Consider the following 27,378-nt stretch of genomic DNA (forward strand, 5'->3'; position numbering starts at 1 on the left):
TTGGCGTCAATGTTCGACTGCGCCGGCGACGTATCCTGACGCGTGCGGCCAATCGCGGTCGCGCTCCGACCAGTCCCGTGCGCCGAGTCCCTGTCACGAACTTTTCTTTTGTGCGTTTGAGCGTCGAGTCCTGCTCTACAGCCGCTCGCTGCAAAGCGAGGGGCCGTAGCGAGGAAAGGGAAGGCAGCGAGCAACACATGCACAGCACAGCGCACGGCGTAGAGTTTCGAAGACGAACCAAACATTGCTCACTCATCTGCACAATCTCCACCATGCTCGCCGCTACCCTCTTCAGCGTCCTCTCGGCTGGTGAGTGCCTGGCTGTTACTGCTGCTCCGCGGCGCTATGCTCCATTGCTAACGTCCAGTTGCCGCCGCGACCCCCACTCTCCTTACCCGTGCGCCGTTCCCTGTCGATGCCATCCCCGATGTGTGCTCGACCCCTTGCGAGACGTACAAGAGCGTTTTCAGCCCCGACGCGTCGGCGGACGCGCGCGCGACCGCGTGCCAGGGCGGCGTCTTCGAGCAGTTCAACATCTGCATGAACTGCACCTCGATCGAGGGCGTGCCGAACGGCATGACCTCGGAGCAGGTCCAGCTCCTCTCACTCGCTGTTCAGCAGATGGGCCAGGAGTGCATCGAGTCCCACTACACTTCGCAGTACGCCGGCGAGATCCCCGCCCCGACCTCGCTCCCCAAGTCTGTGAGTTGCCTCTTTCTGGCTTCGCTAACGATAGTCGTCCACCTCCCTCGCCCCCACCACCAACGCGACCAAGCCCGCCGTCACCTCGACCTCTGCGAACCCCTTCGCCTCCTCCGCCAGCGCCTCTGCTTCCGCTTCCGCCTCCGGCGCCGCCGCCGCCGAGGGCAAGTCCAGCGCTGGCTCGGCTGGTGCCTCGCTCTCGGCTGCTCTCGTTGCCGTTGGCGCGCTTGCTCTTCTGGCCTAGACGCCTCCACGATCTCGCCATATCGCCATCGCCCCTTGTTCCCGCCTTAGCTCGTTTCTCTTTTTTCTTGTCCCACGCCAGATGTAAGGATTATGATTTTTTAGCCTGCATCGACCGCACTCGCGTCACTCCCGTGTAAAATGGGTAAGGTCCTGCGTGGAACGGCCCAACGCGGGCAGTGCGCGGCGTGAAATCCCCGCGAACACTAACCTACTGACCGCCGGTCTAACCTTGTTAGCGCGTCTTCCGGTTCGACATCCTACCCGAGCTTCATGCATTCATTCAGCATACATATACCCGTTATCTCTGCATTCGAACCGTCTCATCCGCCCCTCTTACAAGCATCATGTCCACCGCCCTCGACTGGCCCAAGCTCCGGCGCTCGTCCCCCGACCCGACAGCTCCGCGCACGCCCCCCGCCCCGCTTCTGGCGCTGTACAAGCTCCTCGCGGCGCTCGGCGTGCTGGGCTCGCTCCCCTTCGTGATCCCGTACACGATCCTGACGCACTTCCTGCGCGGCCCGCGCTTGCGCTGGCAGACGCTGCGCGACCACCTCATCACCAACATTGTTCGCGTCGCGCTCATCCAGCACACGCTCTTCCTCCCCGGTGTCGACTGGTTCGAGTGGCGCGCCGTGCGTTCCAAGTCGAGCGATGCCCCCGGCGTCACTGTGACCAAGGTCACGCTGCCGCCTGCCAAGCTGCCGCGCACTGGCTTCGCGGTGTGCCCTGCTGTCCCGGCTGTCCCCCGACCCCGAAGTCGAAGCAGGCCCTCGCCAAGGCCGCCCCTGGAGAGAAGGCCATGCTCTACTTTGTCGGAGGTGGATACGCCTTCGGCCACCCCCTCGAGCGCACCTACGTCTTCAAGGTCGCTCACGACATCAACATCCGCGTGCTCGCCGTCAACTACCGCAAGACGCTCACCCCCGAGACCGCCTTCCCCGCGCCTCTCCTCGACGCCGTCGCTGGATGGGAGTACCTTACCAACGCGCTCGGCTTTGAGCCCAAGAACATCACCGTCATGGGCGAGTCGGCCGGTGCCAACCTGTCGCTCCTCCTGCAGCGATACCTGTACGACTCTGGTGTCGAGGGACCTGGTCAGCTGGCCCTCTCCGGACCCTGGGTCGACATGTCGCCCACGAACATCACGCGCGCGTCCATGGTGAACAACTGGGGCGTGGACTACATCACCTGGCTTGCGAAGCTCTCGGCCCACGCCGCGCGCCAGCACTACACGGACGAGGCGGCGACAACGCCGTACTTTGCGCCCGCTAACGCGACGGGTGCGCAGTGGTCGAACCTGGTCAAGCCCGGCGTCAAGGTCTACATCCACGGCGGTGAGAAGGAGATTCTCGTCGACGAGATCCGCACCCTGTACAAGAACATGAGCGAAGCGGGCGTCGACGTCGTGTACGTCGAGGAGCCGCATGGGTTCCACATCACCCCTACCATGAGCGACATCTTCCAGGGATCCACGGGCTACAAGGTCTTCTCGAAGGACATCTACCCCTTGATTCACCGCGAGGTCGACCCCACCAACTGGCCCCCGTCGCAGGGCGACAAGAAGAACGTCTAGGAGACGTCTACGTCGAAGTCCAAGCGGAGGTGGAAGCGGAGTGAGCGCGAGGCCAGTCCTGCTTAGGCGGTGGCGACCCTCGAAGCTGAATCCCAGCGAACGCGTCAGCGCGAAGCCGAAGCAGCGCCAGAAGCCATCAGAATGCCATCATATACCCCACAAAATCTTGTAGTGAATGCATATTCTTGTCGTTATTCCTTGCCCTCTTACACATGCCTATCCAAGAACCGGAGCGCAGGGACAACGCTGACGTCCCATCCCGCATCGCCGGCCTTCTCGAATCCAAAGTCGTACACATGTCCAGCCCCCTCGACGTAAACCTCTTCCGTGGGCACACCTTTGCTCCTCAGCGTCCGGGCAAAGTTCTCAGAATGGGAAGCGGGGACGATATCGTCAGCGAGACCGTGCATGAGGAACGTGGGCATGAACTCTCCCTCCTTCTGGAGGATATGTTGTGGCGAGTCAGCGCGCACGCGGTCCTTGAACTCGGAGTCGGAGTGGTAGTCCTTCATCCGACAGACGGACTCGAAGAGATTGCCATGACACGCAGCGTACGAGTACACGTCCACTCGCCTCAGTTCCGTGTCGGAGGGTTCGTAGCCGGGCAGGCCGAGGTGGTCCCGAATCTCTTGCAGGGGTACGTGAGGCGGCAGCTCTGTGTCCCAGGGATTCTGCACGCTTGCCTGTGCCGGGTCGGGGTCTGCGTATATCTCGGCCAACTGCTCATCTGTCGAGACGAGGTAGCTGGGTTCAGGCTGGGGGCCCTGATTCCTCTCCTGCTCCAGGTATGCCAGGCTGTCAAGCAAGCCGTAAACGCTGAGGAACGCTCTCGGCGCTCCCACCCCTTCTCCAGTCGCCTTCCTCTCACGCCTGATCAGTTCCAGCGCAGCCAGCGCCGCAACCGTCGTTCCCGCACTCGCGCCGCCAATGACACACCGGTCGCCCAAGCCCATACTCGTGCGGGCGTAGTGGTACGCGTCCACGACATCTTGGGCCATCTCGGCGAGTGAGGCCTCGGGCTGCAGTCTGTAGCCTACCGAGACTAGGCCGTACTCGCTGAAGGCGGGGAGGAGCCAGGGGGTCGGGTGCGCCCATTTGCCGCACGTGTAGCCGCCGCCGTGGACCCAGAGGAGCCACGGAGTGTCGCGAGCGGGACTAGCGCCGTTGGGTTGAGCGGTACCGTTGGTGACACGACTGGGAACGTCGGGGGAGGGAGAGGTCGAGGTGGAAGAGGCGCGCGGGGGCCAGTAGCGCAGTGGCAGGGGGAGGCCGTGGACGCGCTTGAAGATGTGATCCGTGAAGCCTGGCGGACACTTGGGTAGCGGCATGGCGACTGAGCGAGCCGACTGCCGTAGAGTGCTGGAGCGGAGCTAGTCGTGAAGCGAGCGTGCGAGCTTCGATGCTCCGGTGTTGCAGTATCCTAGTCAGAAGTGATAGGGTGAGTAATGGCAAGGTCTGTGCGACGGCAAAGTCACTGTGAAGATCAACACGAGTAGGCGAGAACGAAGCCAGCTCGCTCGGTCTTTCGGTTACTTTCTGACCTGAGCCGAGATCAGCGCGACAAGAGGACACCGGACCCGGACTCACGCGTCATTCCGAATCCGGACCCATCCTCAGGTCTCGGGACTTGCCCACTCTCGGACTCTGCTCTGTGCGCGTGCTTCAACGTCGACACCCTCAACACCTCCAGCTCTTGCATCGACCACATCGCTCAAGCACTCGGCGTCTCACCCCGTCTCTCGTATACCGCGATCTCGCCCCCAACCGCGAGACCAATCACCTCTCTTTCAAACCCACACCTTCGGCCAACTCCGACAACAGACACCATGGCAGGCGACGACGTTTGGGACGGCGCAGTCTATCTCAACAAGCCCGGAGTCAAGGAAGCCGCCGAGATCAACGGACGCACGATCAAGCGTGCCCTTGTCGAGGCCGGCATCCCCGAGTCCAAGTTCCCCACCCTCGATGTGCTCGAGGTCGGTGCTGGTGTCGGCACCGTCACGCGCCATCTGACGGGCTTCCACTCTGTTCACTCGATCGAGCCCTCGCGATCCATGATTAGCGTTCTGTCTAAGCAGGTCGAGGGCCTCGACAACGTGACCTGGGCGATGCACGAGTTCGGACCGACCTCCGCTGCTCAATTCGACCGCGGAGAGGAGATGCCCTCCCCCATCGAGAGCGACCCGGAACGCAAGCTCGCCCCGCCGCGCAAGCGGTTCGATGTCGCCGTCGCGACCCTCGTCGCGCACCATGTTGGAACCCTCAAGCCTTCTTCGAGGGCGTCCTGAGCGTGCTCAAGCCTGGTGGTCTCTTCATCCTGATCGAGTTCAGGCATGGCGACGACGGGGAGGACATCAGCGCCGTGTTCCACGTCAAGGAGGAGCCGAAGAATGAGCCCGTCGAGGACTGGGATCAGGGGGTGAGTGTGCTTTGTCCCGCCTCTGAAATGAGAGGAGGGTGAATGAGAAAGATAGGGGAAGAACGTTGGAAGGGTGGAGCGCGCGGAGTGGGAAGGCCAGCTCACTGACGCTTACAGGTTATCACCGGCAACCAGTTCCGAACCACGCCCACCAAGGCGCAGCTCGGCGGCCTGCTGACCAAGTACGGCTTTACCGGCGTCGGCGACATGGACGGCGAGGGTGTGCCCGCATTCCGGCTCGAGAGGGGGCCGGTGCCGACTCTCGTTGTCTGGGGCAGGCGACCGGAGTAAACTTCAGTCACCGGAGGCGCTTCCCACGCCACGGACAAGCCTCGCAACGAGATGTGTAGGGAGCGGAGAGCGAAGCGGAGAGGGAAGCTAGGAGAAGACAACGTCGTAGACGAGGTATGAAGAAGGATAACAAAGCGGCCCACGATGGGCAACAAAGCGCACAGGGGTTCACAGGATCGTGGGGCCGAAGGCTGACAGATGGGGAGATGTGGTGGCCTCACACCAGACTTCCACAAACGGGTCGAACTGACGCTCACAACAGTGAACAACAGTACACAGCTGGTCCGAGCCGGTGGAACGGGAGGTGTGTATTTGGGTTGACAAACGGACCAGTGCCAGCCCACAGACGTCCTACCCCGTTGTCATCCGTCGTTGAAACACTGTACCTGCCTTCGCCAAACAATAGCACTGGGACCGATGAAACCGGCCTCCGGGACGTTTGAGGGTTGCTACGTCGAGTTCTCGGTGAGACATGCATGGCCCGAGCGTCACCACCCCTCCGCCATTGTTCATGTTTTTCGACTCCCGACGATCAACATGGAGGACCTCATTCCAATCAAATGTGCAGAGGTCGTTTTCTGGACTATTTCGAGCGTAGAGAACGCAGTTCTGGGCCGTTTGATTAGATGGGAGAACGTTTCGAAGGCGATAAGATAGCCCTGGCGATCTCCCGAAGGATTGGAGTACGGATGACGTTTCTGCGTTGAGAGACGCGACTTTGGAAGTCGAGCAAGCAACCAAGCCGACCAGCAACGCCCATCAGCTGAGGCACACGGCACCCTCTGCTCTCCCGCCCGACGGGCTACTGACCCCAGACTGACCCAGAACCCGCAACATGCGCGCGTTCATTGTCCAGCAGTCGCCTTGGCTCACCTGCCCGCCCATGCCGGACCACAAACCGGATGCATACCTCCATCATCTCCCTCCCAGCGTAAACAGCACCTCTGCGAGATATATATAAGGAGGTCCTACCGCGCTGCATTGCTGATCTCCATCCTCCGAAGACCTCGAGACAGCTTACAATGCTCTCGCTTTTCGGCCTCCTCCCCCTCCTCGCCTTGAGCGCGGTGGCAGCTCCGGCCCCGCTCACCGAGCGCGCCGCCTGTACAATGAACTGGAAGGGCAGGACGCTCACCGGTGCCACCGACGGCAACGCCTGTCGCTACACTGTCAAGTACGGCTCTGCCTCTCGTTGGGCCCACTCGTCGGCTGCTAGCTCCACGTAAGTCCCTTGATCTTGCCGTTGGACGCTCGCTGACGGACAGGCCCAACAACGCCGCCGGCTGGGCCCCCCGCTGCCCTCAGGCTCACGCGTTCCCCGCCGCGACCAACACCCAGTCCGAGGACTGCCTGTACCTGACCATCTGGGCTCCCTCGTCTGCGTCACAGAACTCCAACCTGCCCGTCTACGTCTACGTCCCCGGCGGCAGCAACATCGACGGCAGCGCTGCCGACGACGGCATCGACGGTGCCTCAATGGCGTCCCAGGGCCTCGTCGTCGTGCACGCCCAGACCCGTATCGGCGTGCTCGGTTTCCTCCCTCCGTCGTGGATGCGTGTCTCGGACCCCAACTTTGCCTTGCGCGACATGCTCCTCGCCCTCCGTTCCATCAAGGACAACATCGTCGGTGCCGGCGGAAACCCCTCGGCGGTCACGCTCGGCGGCCAGTCGTCCGGTGCGCTTATCGCGCAGTCCATGCTCGGTGTGCCTGAGGCGGCGGGTCTGTTCCAGCGCATCATCCTCCAGTCCGGCCCCATGAACGTGGGCACGCAGAGTGCGGCGCAGACGAGCGCCCTCCAGAAGCTCTTCTACGAGGACATTCTCCACTGTCACGACAAGCGCTGCGCGCAGAACAAGTCGGCCGCCCAGCTCATGACCGCCACCGCCAATGACCTCGTCAACATGGCACCCAACATCGAGGGCGTGCCTTATGCGGCCTTCGTGCGCCCCGTCTTCGGCACCCCGACTCTGCCCCAGGACCCCTCGAACGTGCTCATGAACAATCCCGCGCAGCTCGCCGTCAAGCCCCAGCAGGTGCTCGTTACCACCGTCCTTAACGACGGCGGGGCCGGCGCGGATGTCATGACGCCCATCCCTGGCGGTGGCCCGCTCGGCACCAACCTCAGGCGACGCGACTACACCCCCGCCGAGGCGTACCTGAACGTCCTCCGCTTCCAGGTCGGATCGCGCGCCGACGCCGTTGCGGCGCAGTACCCGCTCCCCGCGGGTGTCGAGATCGGCCCGGGAATGACGCACGATCGAGCGCGCCTTCACGGACGGCGGATTCCGGTGCCCCTCGCGCGCTCTCGCGTCCAAGTTCGCGACCTTTGCCTCGACCTACGTCGGCGAGTTCACGCAGGGCGGCAACCACGCCAACAACCAGGGCCTGACGTACTGCGACAACCACGTCTGCCACATGGACGACGTCTACGCGTGGTGGGGCACGGGTCCCACAGGCTCAGACGCATTCAGCCAGGACGTGCAGGGCCGCGTTGCGTCGTTTGTCAAGAACGGTAACCCCGGCTCGGGCTGGAGTGCGTACAACGGCAACAACGTCTTCGCTATTGGTGGTGGCCAGACCGAGTCTTGCCCCGCTGGCTTCTGGGGTGGCCAGGTCAAGTTCGACTTCCAGCTTTACAGCCAGTAGGGTTGGCAGGGCGGTGGCCTGTTGCGGACCCCAAGCTCGGATGGCTCGAAGAAGAACGACGACGACGATGATGACCGGGACGACCACAGGGACGGCCCCAACGACGACCATGGGGACGACCACGGCCACCGTGGCGGCAACGGTGAGGGGAACGGAAGGGGGCACGAGAATGACAAGAAGACGGGAAAGAGGAAGTGTGATGAGTAAAGCCGTTGCCGCCCTTATATCTAGTTATGCAAAAAAGGGATGACAATCTATAATCGCATGCATGTGTGCGTATCTGCGCTACTTCTACTTGTTGCTTTCTACACTACTGAGTCGACTAGAGCTTGGCGCGGTTTAGCTTTGCAAACTCCCTCGCGACAATCTCCTTGATGTCCTTCTTGAGCACCTTGCCCGACGCGGCGCGCGGGAAGTCCTCCTCGAACACCATCACGAACACGGGGCGAGCAGCATGTCTGAGGCGCGGGGACGCCGTCTCGATGATACTTTCCGGTGTAGCGCTCGCTCCAGGCGCAAGCGTGACCGCGACCGCGACGAGTTCTCCGAGCGTCTTGTCCGGGACCGGGACCGCGGCGGCATGCTCGATGCGGCTGTCGGCCGTGATGGCGTTCTCGACCTCCCCGCTCGCAATGTTCTCGCCGCCACGGATGATGATGTCCTTGGCGCGGTCGCTGATGGTCACGAAACCCTCGGCATCGACGTACCCCACGTCGCCGGTGTTGAACCATCCGTCTGGGCTCACGGCAGCGCGCGTCGCCTCCTCGTTCCGCAGGTAGCCCTCCATCAACATTGACCCACGAGCCATGAGAACACCAGGCGTGCCCGTCGGCATCTCCTTGCTCGTGTCCTCTGGGTCGACGATGCGGATCTCGCAGATGGGCACGGGCGGTCCGCAGGAGGTGTTGTCGCGCACATAGTCGGCTCCGACCAGCGAGGTGATGATGCCATTCGTCTCCGTCATGCCGTACCCGTTCGCAATCTTGGCGTTGGGCCAGCGGCGCACAATCTCCTCCGGCAACCCAGCAGGCGGGGGCGCGCCGCCGTACCCGACACTCTTGAACTGCCAGTTGGCCGGCAGGAGTCCCGACTGGATGATACTCGTCGCGATTGCGGGCACGCCGCCAATGACGTCGACGCGCTCGTCGACGATCAGCTTGATGGCGTCGGGCACGTTCCAGCGACGCGTGAACACGACCTTGTGGCCGTACGTCATGGCTTTCAGGAGCCAGGAAAGGCAGCCCGTGACGTGGAAAAGGGGGACGGGGACGAGCATGACAGAGGGCTCCTTTGGCGGGTCGTGAGCGGCGAGCGCGTCCTCGAGAGATCCACCAGCGCGGAGGATTGCTCGCGCAACGGGGAAAGCGGCGGTCGGGACGTGGCTGAGTGCACTGCGTTGGGTGACCAGAACAGCCTTGGGGTGGTTCGTCGTGCCCGAGGTGAACATGATCATGCCGTCGCTCTCGGGGTGCAGGCTCTGCGTCGCACGGCCCGAGTCGAGGGCGCGTACGGCCTCGGCGCTCGCGCTAGGCTCAAGGCGATGGAGCCCACACTCCATCCCGTGGTCCCAGCAGTAAGGGTCGATACACCTTGCCCGGAGCTCAGGCAGAATAGGCTGGATGAGGGCGGCGAGCTTGCCGTCGACCAGCGTGATCTTGGGCTCGGTCAGAAGGAGACAGTGTTTCTGCAGCGGAGCAGGCAGCGTCGAGTTCAAAAGCACAGGAACTGCGCCAGCGATGTGCACGGCGCAGAAGGCGACAACCCACGCCGCGCTGTTGAGTCCGCCGAGCGCGACTCGGGTGCCTACACGAACGCCCTGGTCCCACAGCCATCCGGCCAGGATCTGGCTACGAAGCCGGACTTCGCGGTACGAAAGCTGTTCCCTAGCTTCGCCGTCTGGCGTCGGAGACGAGAGGAGTGGGCGGTCGCCGAACATCTTGAGACGCTGCAGGATGAAGCTCCGGAAGTCGCGCGGTTGCTGAGGTCAGCTGGGCGCTGACGGCAGTGACTCACGTTCTTCCACACGAGCTGCTTGCGCCCCTGGATCATCTCGTGGTCGAGCTCGAAGTGTGTGCCGGGGCCAGCCTCGACGAGCATGCGGTCGACCTCGGCCATGGAAGGCTGCAGCTTGCCTTGTGTCGTGGGCGCCATGTTGGACTCTTTTGTCTAAGGTGTAGTGCGAAGGAGGTGACAGTTAACGCCTCCGGCTTGGTATATATTGGGAACTCGGGCTGACCCACGCTGCTACATGCTATCTCTCTCCACCTCGGCGACTTCTCCACTCTCTCCACCCCCAGGAACACGAGGCCCGACAGGTCCCGGAATCACGGTGTTCGGTAAAACCAGCCCAGACAGTGGAGAGAGATCAACAGGGAGGCGGAGATCTCCGCCTCGCTCGTGCGGAATGCGCATGTGCACACCTCGTGCCTGACTCGCTACGACAATCTTGCTCCGTGGAGTCCGTCTCTTACGGACGCGGTAACGCCGTCGTCCTCCGACGCGCTTCGGACTCTGTTGAGCAGACTGACATTCCTTTGCCTCGCTTAATGAAGCATCATGACATGTCATTGGTGTCACTGGTGTGCATGTGGTCATTACGTGGGTCAAATATAGACAACTAATCGTACAACGCCCGCGCGCCCTAACTAACGCTGGTGGGCAAGAAACTGGACAGGTTACATATTGTTCAGGAACCGGAGACGGTCAGGCAGTTCTCCGGGACGGCCGTCCTCGCCTGAGAGACGTCTGTTACGGCCGTCTCTGTCGCTGTCTTTGTCGCTGTGTTTCGGGATCTTGCCAAAACGGCTCAGCGGTGCAGTGTTGAGAGACTCGGCGGTCCGTCTGGTCTCGGCGGTCGTCTGGCCTTGGCCTGGCGTCGCTTGCGCCGCTTCCTGTTGCGGGCGTCCGACAGCGGTAGCTACAGAGGTCGCGTGGGCAGCATTAGAGTTCGTTGCACGCACAGGACTGGGCGTGGCACTCGCAGCGGACGGGCGCGTAAAGTCGGAACTGTCGGGACACTTGTGTCGTCCGCCCTTGGTCCAGACCTTGCCGCAACACGCCTTAAGGCCGGGACAGTCGAAATCGTCGTCGGTGACGTTGATGTTGGCGTGTTTGCGCTTGAAGTGGCCCAGGAGATCCTTCAGACTCTTGTTGCAGAGGTGACACGTGCCCGCCTTGCTCGTGGGCACCTTCTTCTCCTTGGGCGGGGCCATGCCGAGTGCGACTCGGCGCTCAAGGGGCAGAGAGCAGAATTTGAGGTGGTTCTTGGTGTATGTGGACTTGATCGCGGGCCGGCCGCACTCGCACAGTTTGATCTTGTCGCACTTGAAGTCCTGCGGCGACAGCGTGTCGAATCGGTGATCGAGGCAGAGATGGTTGTACATGTCCGCGACGAGAGGTTGGCTGGGGCACCGGAAGCACTGGCCGGCGCAGATGGCCTCCGAGAGGAGCTTGGCTCGCTTGGCCCTCTTTTTCGCGCGCGCAGTCTTTGTTGTCGCCGGCGCATCGACGTCGATCGGCTCGTCGTCGATGTCCTCCTCCTCCGAGTCATCGTCCTCCGAATCGCTCACGTCCATGTCGGGATTCTGGCGGCGCGGGTCGATGTACGGCTTGACGTCTTCATCAGAGTCGCTGTCCAGCTCGTCCTCCTCCTCTTCAAAGATCGGCTCGGGGTCATCCTCAGGCTCACTGCCCCATAAGTCGTCCTGAGTCGGAACGTTGGGGAGGGAGCTGAAGTCCTCGTCTTCGAGTTTGACGAAGGGTGCCTCGAAGAACAGCGGCTCCTGGGCGGGCTTGGCTGCAGCGGGGGCGGAAGGAGCGGAACGGGCGGACCCGACGTACTCAATCTCGGGAGACTCGGTACGCGCCCTCTTGTTCGGGCGCAAAGTACCAGCCTCGGGTACATCGGTCGCGGTCGCAGGCAGGGGCGTGGGCAGTTGATCGGAGCTCTTGCCCCCTTTGCCCTCCAAAGCGTCGGCAAAGTCTCTCGCTGCCTTTGCTATGACGTCGCGATCGAGGTCGAGGCCGGGGACGCCCGGCGCCTTGTGCCCCAGCAACTCGGCAGCGTCCTTCAACGCCCTGGCGACACGCTCGTCGTCAGAGGGAGCAACAGCGGCGACGGCAGCAACTGGAGCGGCGAACACGCGAGGCTCAGGCTCAGGCGCGGGCGCAGGGCGAGCAGGGACCGGGGCTGAAGACTGGTAAGGGCTCACGACGGGCGCGGCCCTCTGAGACTGCTGTCTTCTCAATCCGTCCAGAGCGCGGTCGAGCGCCCTCATGCCGGCAGACGGTGAAGGTTTGGGAGTAGCAGACTTCGCAGGAGGCGGTGGAGGAGAGCGATACGGCGGGGGCGGTGTGGGAGAGTGGGGAGGCGTCAGTGGCGCACCCGATGACGGAGGCTCAGCCTCATCGGCATGCTCACGCGGCGGCGGAGGGGCACGAGATGATAACGGCTTGAGCGGCGGGGGCGGGGTGCGTCCTCCAGAAGCGGGACGCGGCGTGCTCCCGCCCGAGGCCGTTGCGCGCTGGCCGAGAGGAAGAGGGGAGCGGTTGTCCTCCCTAACGGCTGGCGAGCGACCGCCCTGCTGGAAAGGGGAGTGACCACCGCGGTGTTGTCCGTATGGCGACTGGTTGCCTCGCTGATATGGTGACTGGTTCCCGCGCGAATAGGACGACTGAGCACCGTGCTGCTGGTGCGCACCGTACTGCTGCTGCTGATACGGGGGAAGCTGGCCATACGACTGCGGCGGCGTGAAACCATGCTGCTGCTGAGGCTGAGCGTAAGCAAACTGCCCCTGCGCGTACGGCTGGTATCCGTACTGCTGCTGCTGCTGCTGCTGGTGCTGCTGGAACGTCTGCCAGCCGGGCAGCTGCTGTTGCTGCGGCGGCGGCTGGAAGCCGAATGGGTGCTGTTGCGAGAGCTGCCAGGACTGGCCGGGCGGCGATGTGTTCCCCTTAGGACTCTTGCGAGCTCTAGCGAGGGCGTCTTGGAATAACGGCATGGTGCTAGCGATGGCGTTCGCGCCCGTCGCCTTCGGCCCGTTGTGGTGCCATCGACTCTGGCGCTCGGCGTGGGAACCGATCGAGGGTGTCGGGGGCGTGTTCACGTTCGGTCTCGGCGGGAGGGCGTGCTTCTGATTCATCGACAGACGACGGCGCTTTGTCTCGGGAGCCTGCACAGGCACAGGCGCAGGACCGGTACCCGTGTACACGGGCTCGTAGTACGGTGCTATCACATCGCGGGGCTGGTAGTTGCTCGAGGGCGGCTCGCGCGTCACGCTGTTCGGGTGCAGCGCGTGCTTCTCCTCGATGCGCTGTATGCGCTTGATGCCGTTGCTTATGCTCGTCGGCTTCAGGAAATCTGGCGTCTTGGAGGATTTGGTGCTCGATGTTGTGGTGGGAGGTGGAGCGCGAGTCGAGGTCGAGGTCGAGGTCGAGGTCGAAGTGGAAGTGGGTGGTGGAGGCTTGGACCCCGCTGACAGGTCACGTGGCATGGTGCTGACAGCAGCTGCCATGAAGGGGTGACAACGGAAGCAAATCAGGTCACTGGAACTAACGAATGAGGCTTGATTGACTTTCGACTGCTGCGATTCGTGAATCTGAAACTTGGCGTTGTGTTTCAGACGTTGTCACGTGATGACTGTGATGCAGGTGGCTTGCAGGGGGGTCGAAGTGGAGGCAGGTGGAGGCTGTAGGTGTGTCAGCCAATATGGTCACGTGATAGCGGAATCAAATCAATGATGACACCAATGGATGACAGGCCAGAGATGTCAGATGACAAGGATGGTGGACACAAGATGTCACACCCAAAAGTCATGTGACCAGGAGACTTTAAAAGGAGCGGAACCAAAAAATGGGCTAACCTGATTGGCCAAAAGCTGGAAAGGCGGAACCAAAAAGTCGTTTACCAGAAGGTTCTCTTAGGGTCGACTCAAATGGCTGGCTCTTAAGGGTGGCGAAAAAGCGGAAGCAAAGATACGAATGGAGGTGATGACATTTCAAGAAAGGGAAAAGGTCAAAACTTCGAGGTCAGACAGCCCCTCTTTTATACCTTGCAATGCGGGGTTCAGGGTCCAGGTTAGAGTTGCCCCATGAAACGGCCTTGCAGGCCTAACCGCGCGCCTCCGTTGCCAAGACTCGGCTGCCTCGCCTCCCTGCGCGCCTTCTCCTCTCTACCAGGTTGGTAGCGGGCCTAGTCCTGATAAGCCGAGCCACGCGAGGTTGACTCAAGTGCACAGTGTGTTATCGGCCGAAGCCGACGTCATGCACGGTCCCGGTGACTCCGGGTTTGTGAGTCGGTGTTGTGATCGCGTCGACATCTCGCGTGTGATAAGAAAACAACGATCCACCCTCAGAAGAATAACTACGACAAACGACGGATGGAATCGAGCGCCGCACGGAGCGGCGCGGCGACAACGACGGCGACGGCGACAGCGACAGCGACAGCAAGCGAAACGACAGGATGGACGCCGCGGGGCCGTCTGCCCCTCGAACTTGTCCAGTTCGTCGTTGACGAGCTATCCGCCCAGCAGGCGCGGGGGACGCTCGCCTCGTTGGCCGCAACGAGTGGGCCGATGCACGCATTGGTGCTGCCGGTGCTGTATCGGCGCCTCGTGCTGACGCGCGCGAATGCCGAGCGCGTCCTGGGCCTGCCCCGATGTCCATGTCCGCCCGGAGCGAGCACAGCGGACGCAGAGGACGAGGAGGCGTACGACCCCCGATGTCCGAGATGGCACGACGCGCTCGCGTCCAATGTCGGCGCACACCTCGCCCGCCTCGAGGCTGACGAGGTATACTCGCAACGCTTCGCGTTGCCTGTCGACCTCGCGCCGACGGGGGCCGAGACGGACGACGAGCTCTGCCGCCCTTGTTCGCCCCGCTCGCCCGGCTCCCGCCTCAACCCCGGGTTCGCCTTCACGACGCACCTGGTGCTCGCGCAGTGGCCGCAGTCCCACCTCGTGCGCTCCGTCTGCGCCCACGCCCATCCCAGTATTTTATTCCCCAACGTCTCACACTTCTCCATCTCGGCGCGTGCGGTCGCGCGCTGTCCGAACGGGCCCGACGACGTGTCCGCCTTCCTGACGACGCTGGCGCGGGCGGAGGACGTCTGCGTCGCCATGCCCGGAAGCGAGGCGGCGAGCACGACGGGACGCACCGAGTGGGTCCTCGGGTGTCTCATGAGGAAGGACTATGCGCCGCGCAGCGTCACGGTGCATCTTGGCCGACACTCGCCCCCGGGCGAGGTCAGCGGCGGGTACGTCGCGCCGGCGCCGAGGGTCGAGGGCGTGTTCCAGCTCGCGGGGGCTTTTGGCTGGTTCCCGCGTCCGAGTGGGGCGGGCGGAGCGAGGCGCGTCCTGGGCCTGCCCCGATGTCCATGTCCGCCCGGAGCGAGCACAGCGGACGCAGAGGACGAGGAGGCGTACGACCCCCGATGTCCGAGATGGCACGACGCGCTCGCGTCCAATGTCGGCGCACACCTCGCCCGCCTCGAGGCTGACGAGGTATACTCGCAACGCTTCGCGTTGCCTGTCGACCTCGCGCCGACGGGGGCCGAGACGGACGACGAGCTCTGCCGCCCTTGTTCGCCCCGCTCGCCCGGCTCCCGCCTCAACCCCGGGTTCGCCTTCACGACGCACCTGGTGCTCGCGCAGTGGCCGCAGTCCCACCTCGTGCGCTCCGTCTGCGCCCACGCCCATCCCAGTATTTTATTCCCCAACGTCTCACACTTCTCCATCTCGGCGCGTGCGGTCGCGCGCTGTCCGAAACTGCACGAGGCGAGCGGGCCCGACGACGTGTCCGCCTTCCTGACGACGCTGGCGCGGGCGGAGGACGTCTGCGTCGCCATGCCCGGAAGCGAGGCGGCGAGCACGACGGGACGCACCGAGTGGGTCCTCGGGTGTCTCATGAGGAAGGACTATGCGCCGCGCAGCGTCACGGTGCATCTTGGCCGACACTCGCCCCCGGGCGAGGTCAGCGGCGGGTACGTCGCGCCGGCGCCGAGGGTCGAGGGCGTGTTCCAGCGTCGCGGGGGCTTTTGGCTGGTTCCCGCGTCCGAGTGGGCGGGCGGAGCGAGCGGAGCGAGCGGCGCGAGCGGCGCGAGCGGCGCGGGGGCAAGCAGAACGAGCAAAGCGAGCAAAGCGAGCAAAGGCAGTTCGTCTCCGAACCCAACCCTGTCTGCTCCGGAACTACACTCGTACCTAACTGCGACTCCGACGCAGGAAACGAGAGTGACAGAAACCGGCGGGGAGGAGGGGGATGAAGAAGCGACGGCACGCGTCACGCTGCTCTACCCCGCCTCGACGCCGTATGCGCGCGACGACATCCAGTCCTGGGTGTACGCGACCTCGCCCTCGCCCCGGCGAACCATAGCGCTCTCGCTGCGCACGGCGTGCACGGCCCTGCTATCGGCAGAACAGTCCCTCCTCGAATTCGAAGACGGGTGGAACGAAGTGGACGTCTGGGCGACCGACGTCGGCTCGTGGGCCTTCTCTCCGTCCGACTCGGACCCGCAACTCCTCGCGACGCTCGAGCGGGCACAGGCGTACGCCTCGGCGCTCACTCGACGTGCGGCGCGGCTGCGCAAGTCGCTCGACGAACCGCCAGACGCAGGCAGTGTCGAGGAGGCCGAGAGCGCGCTTTCTGCGGCTCACGGGGCATTGAAGACGGCCACGGCCGCGCTGGACGCTACAGACGCCAAGACGGCCAGGCTCGAGCTGAGCCGGTTGCGGGAGGAGCGCCACGCGGCCGCCGTCGCCGTCGGCATGGCGAGTAGGGCCCTCAAGGCCGCGCATGCTGAGGGCGAGCGACGGCGGTCCATCAGGCAACATGATGCCGGCCTCAGATGTGTTGACGGAACTGCATGCTGCTGAGGATGCGGCGGGAAGGGCTCGGGATGCGTTCGAGAAGGACCGGAGGGAGAAGAGGAGCAAAAGGTTGGAGGGAATAGACGTGCCCAAAGGCAGGATCAGCTTCCGAGCCACGGGGTGCGCGGTCTGTGGATCCGAGACGGCCGGGCGGCGGACACTGAGGCAGATTGTGGATGAGGCGTGGCGTGGTCCCGCGCCAGAGATTAGATCCGCAGACTCGACGATGTAACAACAAGAGAGGCGCATATGATTCAGATGCATCTTTTTTCTTCTTTCTATCAGGCTCGCGGCTCGCAACTCGCTCCGAGCTCGTTGCTCGCTTAGAGCTCGTCCTTCAGCACGACCTGCTCGTCGACCTCGACGACGTCTCCGTCCTCATCGTCGGCGGTGATCTCGTCAATCTTCTTAGCGACAAACGCATTGAGAATGTTGATCTTGACCTTGAGCTCGTCGAGCTTCTTGCCGGCCATGCTCTGAGAGCTCAAGAGACCGGCGAGGCGGTTCTTCTCCTTATCGAGCCACGCGTCGCCCTTGGACTTGATGCGCTCCATGGCGCGGACGTAGTACTCGGCCGCGACGCGGGCCCTCTTGCTCGCCTCGTCCGAGACGCCGGACGCGGCATCCGAAGCCGAAGACGTCAGGTTGGAGACATAAGCCTTGGCCTTCTCGTACGCCTCCTCGCGCGAGGGGATGGAGGCGATGTAAGCCGCGGCGAGGTCGTTGAGCTCGCCGACCGTGCCGGCGACGTCGTTGAGGAGGCCAGTGGCGGAACGCTGCGTGCCGCAGTGCTCGTTGAGGAAGTTGGCAAACTGCTCCGCGGAGCGGCCAGACGAGTACGCCATGGGGAAGGTCCAGTCCTTGGGGAAGAACTTGATGGTGGGGAAGGATTTGACCTCGAAGCGCTGCGCGATGGGCCGGTTCGCGTCGTCGTCCGCGTTCATGAGCGCGACGACCACGTCCTCCTCATCCTTGAACGCGCGGGCCACGGCCTCGTACGCAGGCTTCATGTTCTTGCAGTGTCCGCACCAGGGCGCCGTGAATGCGACGAGCACGTTGCGCGCGCCGTTGACGACGTCGTCAAAGTTCTCCGCCGTCAGCTCGACCGCGGCCCCGGGAGGAGGCGGCTTGAGGGTCGACTTGACGCCCGACTTTTGCGTGACAAACTTGACGAGGGACTCGAGGTCACGCCCGCCAGAGTAGTCCTCGCCCTCGAGGGAGCCGGCGGGGAACCACTTCAGAGTCGGGTAGCCGCGAATGCCGTAACGGTTGCCGAGGTCCTTGGCCGGTCCGTCGGCGTCGGTCTTGGCGATGATCACCTTGGACGACGGGAAGACATCGGCGAGCTGCTCGTACACGGGCGCGAGCTTCTTGCACATTCCGCACCACGGGGCGTAGAACTCGACGAAGGCGCCCTTCTCCTGACCGACGACCTGGAAGTTAGCGCGGGACGAGCGAAGCGAGTGCCGTAGCGGCCAGCGCAGCCAGTGCGGTACGGAGTGCAGCGAGCAGCACGAGCGAAAGCAAGCTGCGGCAGCACACGAGGGGAAGCCAATTGCAAAGTCGAGCCTCCGCGGGCAACAAGCAGAGCCGCTGCAGAGCCGCCGCAGAGCATGCAGAGCGGTTAAGCACCGGCCCCGTGGTGACAACCACCAGCTTCTCTTCAGACCAGCCGGGCTGCGCGGGCTGTCGATCTTAGGTCATATCGCCCATGTGGAGGCCACACCAACAGAAGACGACTCACCGAGTCAAAGTTCTTGCTGTCGAGCTCGACAACATTGGAAGCAGACACAAGCCCGGCGAGGGCGAGCACAGCTCCCGAGATGAATGAGAGCCTCATGGTGTTTGTTGATGTTGCTGAGTTCAGTTGCACTTCCCGCTGACTTCTTCAGCAATGAGCTGGCGTCTCACCGCGACGCTGGCGATCTCCGCTCGCCCGTGGCTCCGGGGTCCAAGTGACGTGGAAATCCGACGTGGCGCTATTCCCGATTAGCATTCTATTAGGATTGGAGGGATGCAGATATTTAGGATAGCTTTGTATTGGAAGACGGGAAAGTGACGTAAGTCTCCAGACCTGGTCACGTGTAGTGCTGACACGCCTTTGATGGGAGTCAAGGGAGGTGCAGACGACGATATAGGTGGGAGATGGCTCGAGGTCGGCTGCAGCGGGCGCCGGATATTTCACAGACTGCATTCTACGTCTACTAGTTATCTACACGCCCGTCATCTACTGACCTCCCCTCCTCTGCTCTCCTCTCACGCTGCTCTGCTCGCTCTGCTCGCTACGTCGCTACGTCGCTACGCTCGCGGCCAGCCTACATGTCATCCAGATCATCCTCCGTCTCCTGGATCAGCTGGGCAATCTCGCGATCGCGCTCCCGCGCGTCGGCAGCCGTCTCGAGCTCCTTCCGGTGCACATTGCCGCTGAAGCGCATGCCCTGGAGCGCCTCGCGGTGCATGTCGAGCACGTACTTGACGCGCTGCTTGATCTCCTCCTGGGGCTCGGACGTCTCGTAAATGTTCTTCTTGCTCTTGCTCTGCATGTATCCGCCCTTGTGGTCGATCGTTGCGTCAATGACGCGGTCCTTGATCGCCTTGGCCACGATGTACTCGGTGTCCTCCTCGCTGTCGAGGCCGAGCTTGAGGCACACATCGCGCAGCGAGATACGGCTGTAGGCGAGCGTGATGGTGCGGAGCGCGGTGCGGATGACAAAGTGGCGCAGGCGGAGGATGAGGAAGTGCGTGCTGTCGGCGAGGAAGGCCTGCTCGTGCGTCGTGAAGGCGCGCTGGAACGCGGCGACGTCGCCCACGCGGACGGCCTGCACGATCTGGAAGTATGGCGCGAGCGCGGCCTGCAGCACGGGACGGCGGAACATGGCCCGGTCCGGGATACGGCCCGTCAGCATCTCGGTGACGATGTAGAACTTGTGCAGAATCTGCACGAATCCAGGCGCAACCTCGTCCTTGGGCGCGCGGCGGATGGCCGTCAGCAGCAGGTCGGCGGCTCCGGCATAGTTGAGCTGGACGGCGCGGAGACGCGCAGTGTAGAAGAGCCAGCGGGCCGTCTGCGCCGTGTTGCTGCTCGTCGGCATCTCAATCTTGGACAGGAGCTTGTCGGCCTGGTCGTAGAGATTGGAGGCGAGGTAGGAGCGGAGCAGGAGGTTGATGACGGTAATCTCGAGGTTCTCGTCCTTGCGCAGCTTGGCGGTTTGGCGAACAGCAAGCAGCGTCGGACGCAGCTCGGCCAGCCGGCCCTCGAGCTCGTAACACCGCGCAAGATAGAAGTAGACCTTGGCCGCGATCTGGTCCATCGTCCTCCGGTTCGCAGCCTGGATCTGCTCCGTCGTCTCGAGCGCAAACGCGCCCGCGTTCTCGATCAGGCCCGCGTCGATACCGGCCAGAATGATCAGAAGACGGAGGTACATGACGCCCTCGGGGATGAGCTCGCCGGTCTGGTCCACGGGCGGCTGGTACTTCTTCGCGACGGCGTCCTTCTTGCCCTCCTTCGAGTCCTTGCCGTCCTTGGCGTCCTTCGAGTCGTCCTTCTTGCCATCCTTCGGGGTCTCGTCGACGTCCATCGACTCCGCCTCAGCCTCCGGAGCAGTATCAGGCAGACCCTGGAAGAGGTCCGAGGCAATGAGCTGCTGTCCGACCTTGGATCCCTTGGGGAAGGCGCGGGTGATGGCGTCGGCGAGCTGGCGCTTCGTGAGTCGCTTCCGCAGCGTCGTCAGTGTGCGCAGGACACGAGTCGTAAACCGCGGCTCAATCGTCGACACAGCTCTTCCGATGAGCTGGAGGTTGTTGAGGATCTCTGCCAATGTCAGCTACAGATCAACAGTCAGCGAGCTTACCATCCTCGACGCTCAGCGGCTCGGGCTTCTCCTCGACGACCTCGTCCTTCTTGTCCTCGTCGGCGGTCTTCTCGCCGTCCTTCTTGTCCCTCGGGTCGAGTTTGGGGTCCTTCTTCTCCGTCGTCATGGTGCGGTGATGTACAGTGTGCTGATTAACGAGTCCAGGTCCAGTTGACGATGCGCTCATTGACACTCGCCCTGCCGACGCGCAAGCTGTCACGTGATGTGTAGGACGTTATTAGAGTGGTGGATTAGAAAGCGATTATAACAAATGATTAGCACTTCAGGCTAATAACTCTTATGTCCTCCACACTACTGCGGATGCTGCGGGTCCTCCACCTTCTCCCACGATCCAAGACCCAAGGCCCGGATTGTCCAAGTACTGCGTACCTTTCAACGTCATACCACGGCCAAGCCAGCGCCCAGATTACCAGCGTCGCAACACTCCTCGACCCACGCGTCCTCCCTCGCATCTCGTGTATCGTGCAAGTGCCCTCTGCTCGGTCTTCTCATCAGCCAGCTCCAACAAAGGACCTTCTCGCAGCATCGCCAGGTCTACAGGCAGAGAGAGGATACATCTGCGTACTATAGAGGATAGAGGGAGTTAGGGGGGTTAAGGACATGTACAACAGATGAGGATGGGGAACAACGTCTACTCGTTAGGGGGGACACGCTACAACTCTGCGCCAGGCAGATAGGACACTTGATCACTTGGACTCCATCTCGAGCCGCTCAAGGCGCGTGATGAGGTCCACGTCCATCTGCGGCACGGGCTTGCGGCGGGTACGCTTCGGCCCGGTCGGCGACGACGAGCTGCTCGCCTTGTCCAGGTCGGGAGACGAGTTGTTCGGGTCGACAATGCCAGCCTTGGACTCGGTAGGCGTCGTGGGCGTCGCGGGGGGACTGATCGAGGACGCAGAGTGCGTGCTGCTCGTGGGCGAGTGCCCGTAGCGACGCCCAGTGCTGTCCGTGGCTGAAGAAGCCGCGAAAGAGGAAGACGTGCGGTCCGTGTGGCCAGACGAGGACGAGGCCTGGCGCGCAACGGGCGTGAGAGCGCGGTCGCCGAGCGACGAGGGGACAGAGACGACAGTCGGCGAGCTGATGACGCTGTTGCGCTGCTGACCGTGGCCGTGGCCGTGGTGGTGGCCAAAGCCGACGCTGATGCGCTTCAGACCAGAAAGGCGCGAGGCGCGGTTGCTGTTGCACATGGGCGGAGGAGAGAGCTGGCTGCTAGCCGTCGAGACGTTGGAAGGCGAGCGCGTGAGGCTGCTCGTCTCGGAGCGAGCGCCGGGGAACGTGTTGGGCGTGTAGACCCCGCTGCTCGCCTTGCGCGGCTGCAGTCCGTCACGGACCTTGAACGGGTCGCGAGACTGGGAAGGGAAGGAGCCGGCACGCTCAGTCTTGCGCTTGGGCGCGGCCGAACCAAAGCTGATAACTTCGATCTCTTCGTCGGCTGCGGACGGGCGCTGCGGCATGGGCGGCGCGACCTCGAGCACATACTGGCGCTGCTGCTGAATGGCGCCGTTCGAGTTGGAGTGGGCCGAGGAAGACGAGGCCGAGCTCGAGGGGGACATGGGATGGGCGCTCATTGTGCGCAGGTGAGAGCGGGGGGGCACGATGGGCGGGGGCACGTTTTGCCTGATCATGCCTGCGAGGTTGTCGGTCGAGGGCTGGCGGGGGTGTGAGTAAAAGTGGCAAGATGAGGGAAGAGAGATGGTGAAGAGTGACGTCTGGTCTTGTGAAGAGTGAACAAGGAGGGAGTGGTGGTGCGTGACAGATCTTGTCTCTTCTCTGAGGGTTGAGAGTATGCGTAGGTGTGTGTGTGTGTGTGTGTGTGTGTGTGTGTGGTGGAGGGAGAGTATGCCGAGTGAAGATGCCAGGGTCCGTTTTGATTAAGTTGCCGGTGGAGCGGTGGAGTGTACTATTTTGATGATGCGATGAGAGAGACAAGAATAAGGATGATGATGATGGAGTGGAGAGTGGTGAGGAGGGATGGGAACGCGGTGTGTGCAGACAGCGGTGGCGCAATGGGGAATGGTATGCTGCAAGTTGCCAGCCGCAGAGAGACGTCCCGGCGTAGCAGGTGAAAGCTAAGAGAAGCGACGTCGCAGCGACGCATTGTACACTGTAACGGCATCCACCATAGCAAATGGGTGGCGGCTAAATCCGCGGGGCAACTTCAGAGGCCCCCCTCGGTCATTACAGGCGATTAGCCCAGGGTCTAATTGACGCGACAGGGTAATACCAACGCCCCCTAATTCACAACCACCAGGGAACTGGACACCCAAAGGCGCTTAACAAGCCTTTCGCTGCTCTCTCTCCCCCACAGTAGTGTAACAGCAATGACACCATCCACAAGTGCGTAGAAGAGACTTGCGAGCGCACCCGTTCCTCTGCAAGTCCGACGGCGCAGAGACGACGTACGAGAGAACCACCAGACCCACATGCGCATCCCACATGCACACTCCAGTCTCGTCCCACATGCCGCTGCACTCGTCACCCGCGGTCCATCCATTCGCCCCACCGCCGATCACCCATGCTGCTAACTGCACCGCATATGCCAGAGCCAGCAGAACCTAGGCAGAGCTAGCGGCGATCACACCGCGATCACAACGAATGCACACAAAAGGTCATGTGCACGTCGGATATCCAAAGACAACGAGGCAGAACCGACCATCACCACCGACCAGCAACCAGGAAGAAAAGCAGGAAAGAAGATAGATAGACAGAACAGAAGAAAGAACAGACCAGACGTCAAATGTAGTAACTCACCATAGCAGCATTCCTCTTCTTAAACCCCCAGTCAATGGGGCGGAACACCTCCGCGGCAAAGTCGATCCGGGGCGGGGTCGGGTGCATGGCGCCGGGCGGCAGCACAAGGCTAGCGTTGGTGGGCACCTTGCTGAGGGGCTCGACGGGCGCGCAAGGCGCGTCAAACATGGAGTGGCGACCGAACTCGCCGAGTCCGATCGGCCGGCCGTCGGCCCTGGGCGCACGACGAGTGGGAGGAGGGAGCAGTTCCTCCTCGCTGTCCTCGTCCGAGTCCAGCCCGTTGCGCGCCATGAAGGCTGCAAACTCGCCCCGGCTCGCTTCCTCCGCCTCTGCGCCGGTGGCCTCGGCGGCGGTGGCGCCGAGGCGCCAGTCCATCCCCCCGCCAGAGGCGCCGGGGTGGAACGTCGCGCCCCTGTTGCCCCTGGTTCCAGAGGGGAGGGACTGGGAGAAGTAGTTCGCATTCAGGTCGTGCAGGAGTGCAGCGCGCTCACGCGTGTCCCGAGCGGTAGCCCTCTGACGAGGGCGCGGGACGGCCGGCTCGAGCTTGGTAGGCGGCTCGTTGCTGTCGAAGAAGGAGCGGGGGCGCAGCGAGAACGAGGAGAAGGAGCGCTTCGGCGGCGATTGGCCGGGATGCTCGCTCGTCTTGCGCTTGCGCGTGAAGGAGAGGAAGCCCATGGTTTTGGGTCAAACGTGGTTCAGTTGGCGTAAGGGGTGTGCTAGTAGTTGGTTGCTTATGGCCTGAAGCTTCGAGCTAGGCTTTTCGTGTGATTCTTGTGGGCGAACGTTGGAGTCGTCGCGTTCGTTGTTGGTCGGTAGGTCGGTAGGTCGGTAAACAGGTGAAGGGCGCACAGCGCGGTCGCTACCAGAGCGTTTGGACGTGTTGTTTGGGTAAAGAAAGAGATGAATGGAGAGTGGAGATGAATGGGGGAGAACAAGAATCCACATCCATCAAGTCATTAAACGTCGTTGCATCCGGCACATGCGGACGGCACGGCACAGTCGCGGTCTCAGACCGGGTAAAAGGTGGGCCCAGGATGCCCAGGATGCACGCTCGCAGCAGACATCCGGGGCAGGAGAAGCAAGGCTCGCAAGGCGCAAGGCTTCGGAGCAAAAAGCTACCAACAACGGCCACAACAGAGAGGGCCCACAAACCTTGCCTTAACGTCATCTGCGCGTCCCGTGTTTCTCTCGCGCTCTGGGCCTTGGAAAAATACACCCGGAATATTGCGCCTCAACGCCATGCAGAACGCCCAAAGGATCAGCGTCTCATTCTCTCTCGGAATGTAAGGGTTTTTGCTGTCTTTCTTTTTTTCCTGGACCCATGGCTCTTCTGAGCCCATGGAGACGACGACACGCGGCGCCGCGCTGCGCGCTGCGACTTATGGGCGAAGACACGACACGGTGAGAGAACACGCTGTCCCGAATGTGCGCTGCGTGCACCGGCTGCCGGCGGTGGACGCAGTGGGCCCAGGGCCATCGCAGGGCCGTCGCAGGGCCGTCGCAGGGTCTGGCCCTACTAGGTCCCAGACGCGATCGACCTGGGCTCGTTCCCTCTGGGTGGAAAAAACTGTATATCCCACCGCATCAAAGTCTTCAGGAACGTAGACTTGGACAGCACCCCAAATTACAGTTTTCGCGTAAACTTCTATATTCGTCGAATGCCTTTGTCGCGTGGTTCGTGGGCGGGGGACTTATTGCTCACCGCTGCGGTGTGCAGCGCATGCATCGCAGTTCGGCGATGAACGTCATGACCCCGGATGCCTTAGCCCAACTTCACCTGGCATCACCTGGCCGATGTAAATGATATCGCTAGGGTTTTCTTGCGCTTTGGACCTCCCGTGCAAATTCATGGTGAGTCGCCTCGTCTGTGCTCGTGCAATCAGCACACGGATCATGACAGCGGTGATGGTATGCAAGGTACAGTCTGCTCATGTCTTGAATTCATCTGAAGGGAGGGAATGTTTCGTATGGCGAAATTTCGACAGACCTTTGCGTCTTTGAGGGGGTAGCAGCGGGCTGATGGAGGTGAGGATTATGGTTGGGCGTGTTGGGGTTTGTTTGCCGATTCCGACGCCTCCGCGGCGATTACCGATACAAGGCCGCGATACTCGACTGAATGCGGCGCGGCTTGTATTCACCATTCAGCTCAAACGTTGCATTCACACGTCGTCCGTTGAGCATAAACAAGCATGCTGCCCCACATGCTCATCTGCGTGCAGAGGAACGTGCGCCTCCCTCGTTGAAAGTTGAGGGCCATGAAAATCTTTTCTGGCAGGTCCAAACTCGGGGTCATCGTGAAAGACATCTGACGCACGACCGAGCCAGCAGGATGACAGCAGGATGACAGCAGGATGACGGCAGACTCTGGTCTGGCTGATCTCTTTGCCCGCCTGAGACCATTCGCGGTGGTTCACTGTTTACGAGAGGGTCGAGTTTCACGGCGACGATCTTTTCTGCTCTTCGGCCATCGCCTTACCACAACTACTTTCGGGCACTGTTTCCAGACCTCCAGACCCCAAGCTGTTGTTATGGCTGAGGAGAGACATTGGCCCGCGCCTGATCTGATCGCCTTATCTGGGCGAGACGGCCGTGGGAAACCTTGAATCTGGGGAAAGCTTGCCCCACGCCTGCAAGCATACAAGCCGGAAGCAAAACAAAAAACAGCATACAGGACGGAACCAAAATTCCAGCACCCACGCCAGAGATAGCACACAACGCGGAGGCAGATATCCTGCACACGAAACCGGGATCAAATTGAGCACGCGAGCGCTCTCAAACTGGCGTATGATAAGGGGCAGCGGGCAACGGTGCAGTGGGCAGCGGGCATAGCGAGCTCCGCGGTTGCGCAGAAGGGTCCTCGGATTCGGAGCATGGAACTCGACTGACGAATGGGGTAAGCTTAAACTCTGATCCGGCATGCATGACGAGAAGACATGAGGGCTTCAGTTACTGGGGCGCCAACAAGATTGGGGACGGGTGAAGCAAGAATGGCGTTACGTAAACATTGGAGTCAGATGGGTAGTCGTGGTCGGTGGCATATGATATGTGGGTTGCAGGCATGGAACAGGCGTCTCAATATCGATGCATGTGAGAACACGGCTTTCACTGGCATTTGCGTAGTGTTGTAAACACTCGCTCTGTGCTGACCGTTGTGAGGAACGAGCTTTGCTGTGCTTTCATGGCGACTCGGAGTGTGTGGCAGATGGTGAGATGGCAGTTGTTGCTGAACCGTCCGTTGCAACACTGGGCATTGTCTTGCCAACAAATGGACACATCACCTTCTGCGACCTCCCGTCGAAGACTTGGCTGTGGACTGCTACAACCATCCAATGGTGAGCTGATAGCCGCAGGCAGCCCACCCACTAAACGATTGAGTCACCTTTGGCCAGAGAGGGGCTGACTGATGACTGCCCACTGCATGCCGCCCTGTCTGCCATTGAGAGTTGGGCAAAGAAAGCAAGTTCTGTTCGCAGCCCCGGTAGGAGAAGTCTGGCTCTGTTTGCTTTCTCCTCCAGGAAACCGGCATGTCCTTCAACAGAGCAGAAAGGAAAGGGCAAGTAGCACTAGGGAGTTTCTTGCGTTTCCTTCCAGCTACTGCGCACGCTCGTCACTTCTACAGATCGGCGCAACCCGGTGACAACCATGGGTCTCTCCCGGCTTTCGACGACATGAACTGCAGGGTTATCGGTGGGGTGTGGCTAAGAGCAAAGCTTTTGAACTGATGACTCTGCCTCGGGTGGTGCGTTCAGCGACCATCCTGTCATTACCGCCTGCCACATCGTCCGTCAACGGGAATAGGCTGCTATGCTGCTATGCTGCCAATCTACAACGACCCATTCAAACCGAGAGGCGAAAGGGGTGTCGTATGCCTGATGGCAGACCTTTTCTAACCAGTACAGAGTCGGGGACGCTCGACATCGCTTTTACATGTGTGGCAACACATGAATGGGCTTAACGTCTCAGTGTCCGGTGACGCCAAGCAACACAGCGCGCGCGCAGGCCCCCTCTCCCCCCCC

The 27,378-nt window shown here is 62.0% G+C and overlaps 12 protein-coding genes across 12 annotated transcripts; 5 read left to right on the plus strand and 7 right to left on the minus strand.

The window, feature by feature from the left end:
- Window positions 1-272: 272 nt before the first annotated feature.
- On the plus strand, window positions 273-946 carry A1Q1_05603 (uncharacterized protein; the record flags this gene model as incomplete). The annotated part of the gene is made up of 3 exons (XM_014320812.1): window positions 273-309; window positions 368-702; window positions 872-946. 3 exons carry the CDS (start codon window positions 273-275, stop codon window positions 944-946), a joined length of 447 nt encoding a protein of 148 aa, XP_014176287.1.
- A 346-nt stretch (window positions 947-1,292) lies between these two features.
- On the plus strand, window positions 1,293-2,521 carry A1Q1_05604 (uncharacterized protein; the record flags this gene model as incomplete). Its single annotated transcript, XM_014320813.1, has 2 exons — window positions 1,293-1,667; window positions 1,715-2,521. 2 exons carry the CDS (start codon window positions 1,293-1,295, stop codon window positions 2,519-2,521), a joined length of 1,182 nt encoding a protein of 393 aa, XP_014176288.1.
- A 206-nt stretch (window positions 2,522-2,727) lies between these two features.
- A1Q1_05605 (uncharacterized protein) lies at window positions 2,728-3,849 on the minus strand (the record flags this gene model as incomplete). Its single annotated transcript, XM_014320814.1, has 1 exon — window positions 2,728-3,849. The coding sequence occupies one exon, from the start codon at window positions 3,847-3,849 to the stop codon at window positions 2,728-2,730; it is 1,122 nt and encodes a 373-aa protein (XP_014176289.1).
- A 498-nt stretch (window positions 3,850-4,347) lies between these two features.
- On the plus strand, window positions 4,348-5,231 carry A1Q1_05606 (uncharacterized protein; the record flags this gene model as incomplete). The annotated part of the gene is made up of 3 exons (XM_014320815.1): window positions 4,348-4,802; window positions 4,853-4,940; window positions 5,058-5,231. 3 exons carry the CDS (start codon window positions 4,348-4,350, stop codon window positions 5,229-5,231), a joined length of 717 nt encoding a protein of 238 aa, XP_014176290.1.
- Window positions 5,232-6,253: 1,022 nt separating this feature from the next.
- A1Q1_05607 (uncharacterized protein) lies at window positions 6,254-7,878 on the plus strand (the record flags this gene model as incomplete). Its single annotated transcript, XM_014320816.1, has 3 exons — window positions 6,254-6,453; window positions 6,497-7,547; window positions 7,591-7,878. The coding sequence occupies 3 exons, from the start codon at window positions 6,254-6,256 to the stop codon at window positions 7,876-7,878; spliced, it is 1,539 nt and encodes a 512-aa protein (XP_014176291.1).
- Window positions 7,879-8,200: 322 nt separating this feature from the next.
- Window positions 8,201-10,029, minus strand: A1Q1_05608 (uncharacterized protein; the record flags this gene model as incomplete). The annotated part of the gene is made up of 2 exons (XM_014320817.1): window positions 8,201-9,823; window positions 9,892-10,029. 2 exons carry the CDS (start codon window positions 10,027-10,029, stop codon window positions 8,201-8,203), a joined length of 1,761 nt encoding a protein of 586 aa, XP_014176292.1.
- A 524-nt stretch (window positions 10,030-10,553) lies between these two features.
- A1Q1_05609 (uncharacterized protein) lies at window positions 10,554-13,370 on the minus strand (the record flags this gene model as incomplete). Its single annotated transcript, XM_014320818.1, has 1 exon — window positions 10,554-13,370. One exon carries the CDS (start codon window positions 13,368-13,370, stop codon window positions 10,554-10,556), a length of 2,817 nt encoding a protein of 938 aa, XP_014176293.1.
- Window positions 13,371-14,139: 769 nt separating this feature from the next.
- Window positions 14,140-16,745, plus strand: A1Q1_05610 (uncharacterized protein; the record flags this gene model as incomplete). Its single annotated transcript, XM_014320819.1, has 2 exons — window positions 14,140-14,166; window positions 14,232-16,745. 2 exons carry the CDS (start codon window positions 14,140-14,142, stop codon window positions 16,743-16,745), a joined length of 2,541 nt encoding a protein of 846 aa, XP_014176294.1.
- A 317-nt stretch (window positions 16,746-17,062) lies between these two features.
- Window positions 17,063-18,579, minus strand: A1Q1_05611 (disulfide-isomerase precursor; the record flags this gene model as incomplete). The annotated part of the gene is made up of 3 exons (XM_014320820.1): window positions 17,063-18,172; window positions 18,372-18,425; window positions 18,484-18,579. The coding sequence occupies 3 exons, from the start codon at window positions 18,577-18,579 to the stop codon at window positions 17,063-17,065; spliced, it is 1,260 nt and encodes a 419-aa protein (XP_014176295.1).
- Window positions 18,580-19,054: 475 nt separating this feature from the next.
- Window positions 19,055-20,717, minus strand: A1Q1_05612 (26S proteasome regulatory subunit; the record flags this gene model as incomplete). The annotated part of the gene is made up of 2 exons (XM_014320821.1): window positions 19,055-20,550; window positions 20,591-20,717. 2 exons carry the CDS (start codon window positions 20,715-20,717, stop codon window positions 19,055-19,057), a joined length of 1,623 nt encoding a protein of 540 aa, XP_014176296.1.
- Window positions 20,718-21,297: 580 nt separating this feature from the next.
- On the minus strand, window positions 21,298-22,179 carry A1Q1_05613 (uncharacterized protein; the record flags this gene model as incomplete). The annotated part of the gene is made up of 1 exon (XM_014320822.1): window positions 21,298-22,179. One exon carries the CDS (start codon window positions 22,177-22,179, stop codon window positions 21,298-21,300), a length of 882 nt encoding a protein of 293 aa, XP_014176297.1.
- A 1,165-nt stretch (window positions 22,180-23,344) lies between these two features.
- A1Q1_05614 (uncharacterized protein) lies at window positions 23,345-24,037 on the minus strand (the record flags this gene model as incomplete). Its single annotated transcript, XM_014320823.1, has 1 exon — window positions 23,345-24,037. The coding sequence occupies one exon, from the start codon at window positions 24,035-24,037 to the stop codon at window positions 23,345-23,347; it is 693 nt and encodes a 230-aa protein (XP_014176298.1).
- Window positions 24,038-27,378: the final 3,341 nt, after the last annotated feature.

Source organism: Trichosporon asahii, assembly GCF_000293215.1.
Source record: "Trichosporon asahii var. asahii CBS 2479 unplaced genomic scaffold scaffold00075, whole genome shotgun sequence".
Taxonomy (NCBI): Eukaryota; Fungi; Basidiomycota; class Tremellomycetes; order Trichosporonales; family Trichosporonaceae; genus Trichosporon; species Trichosporon asahii.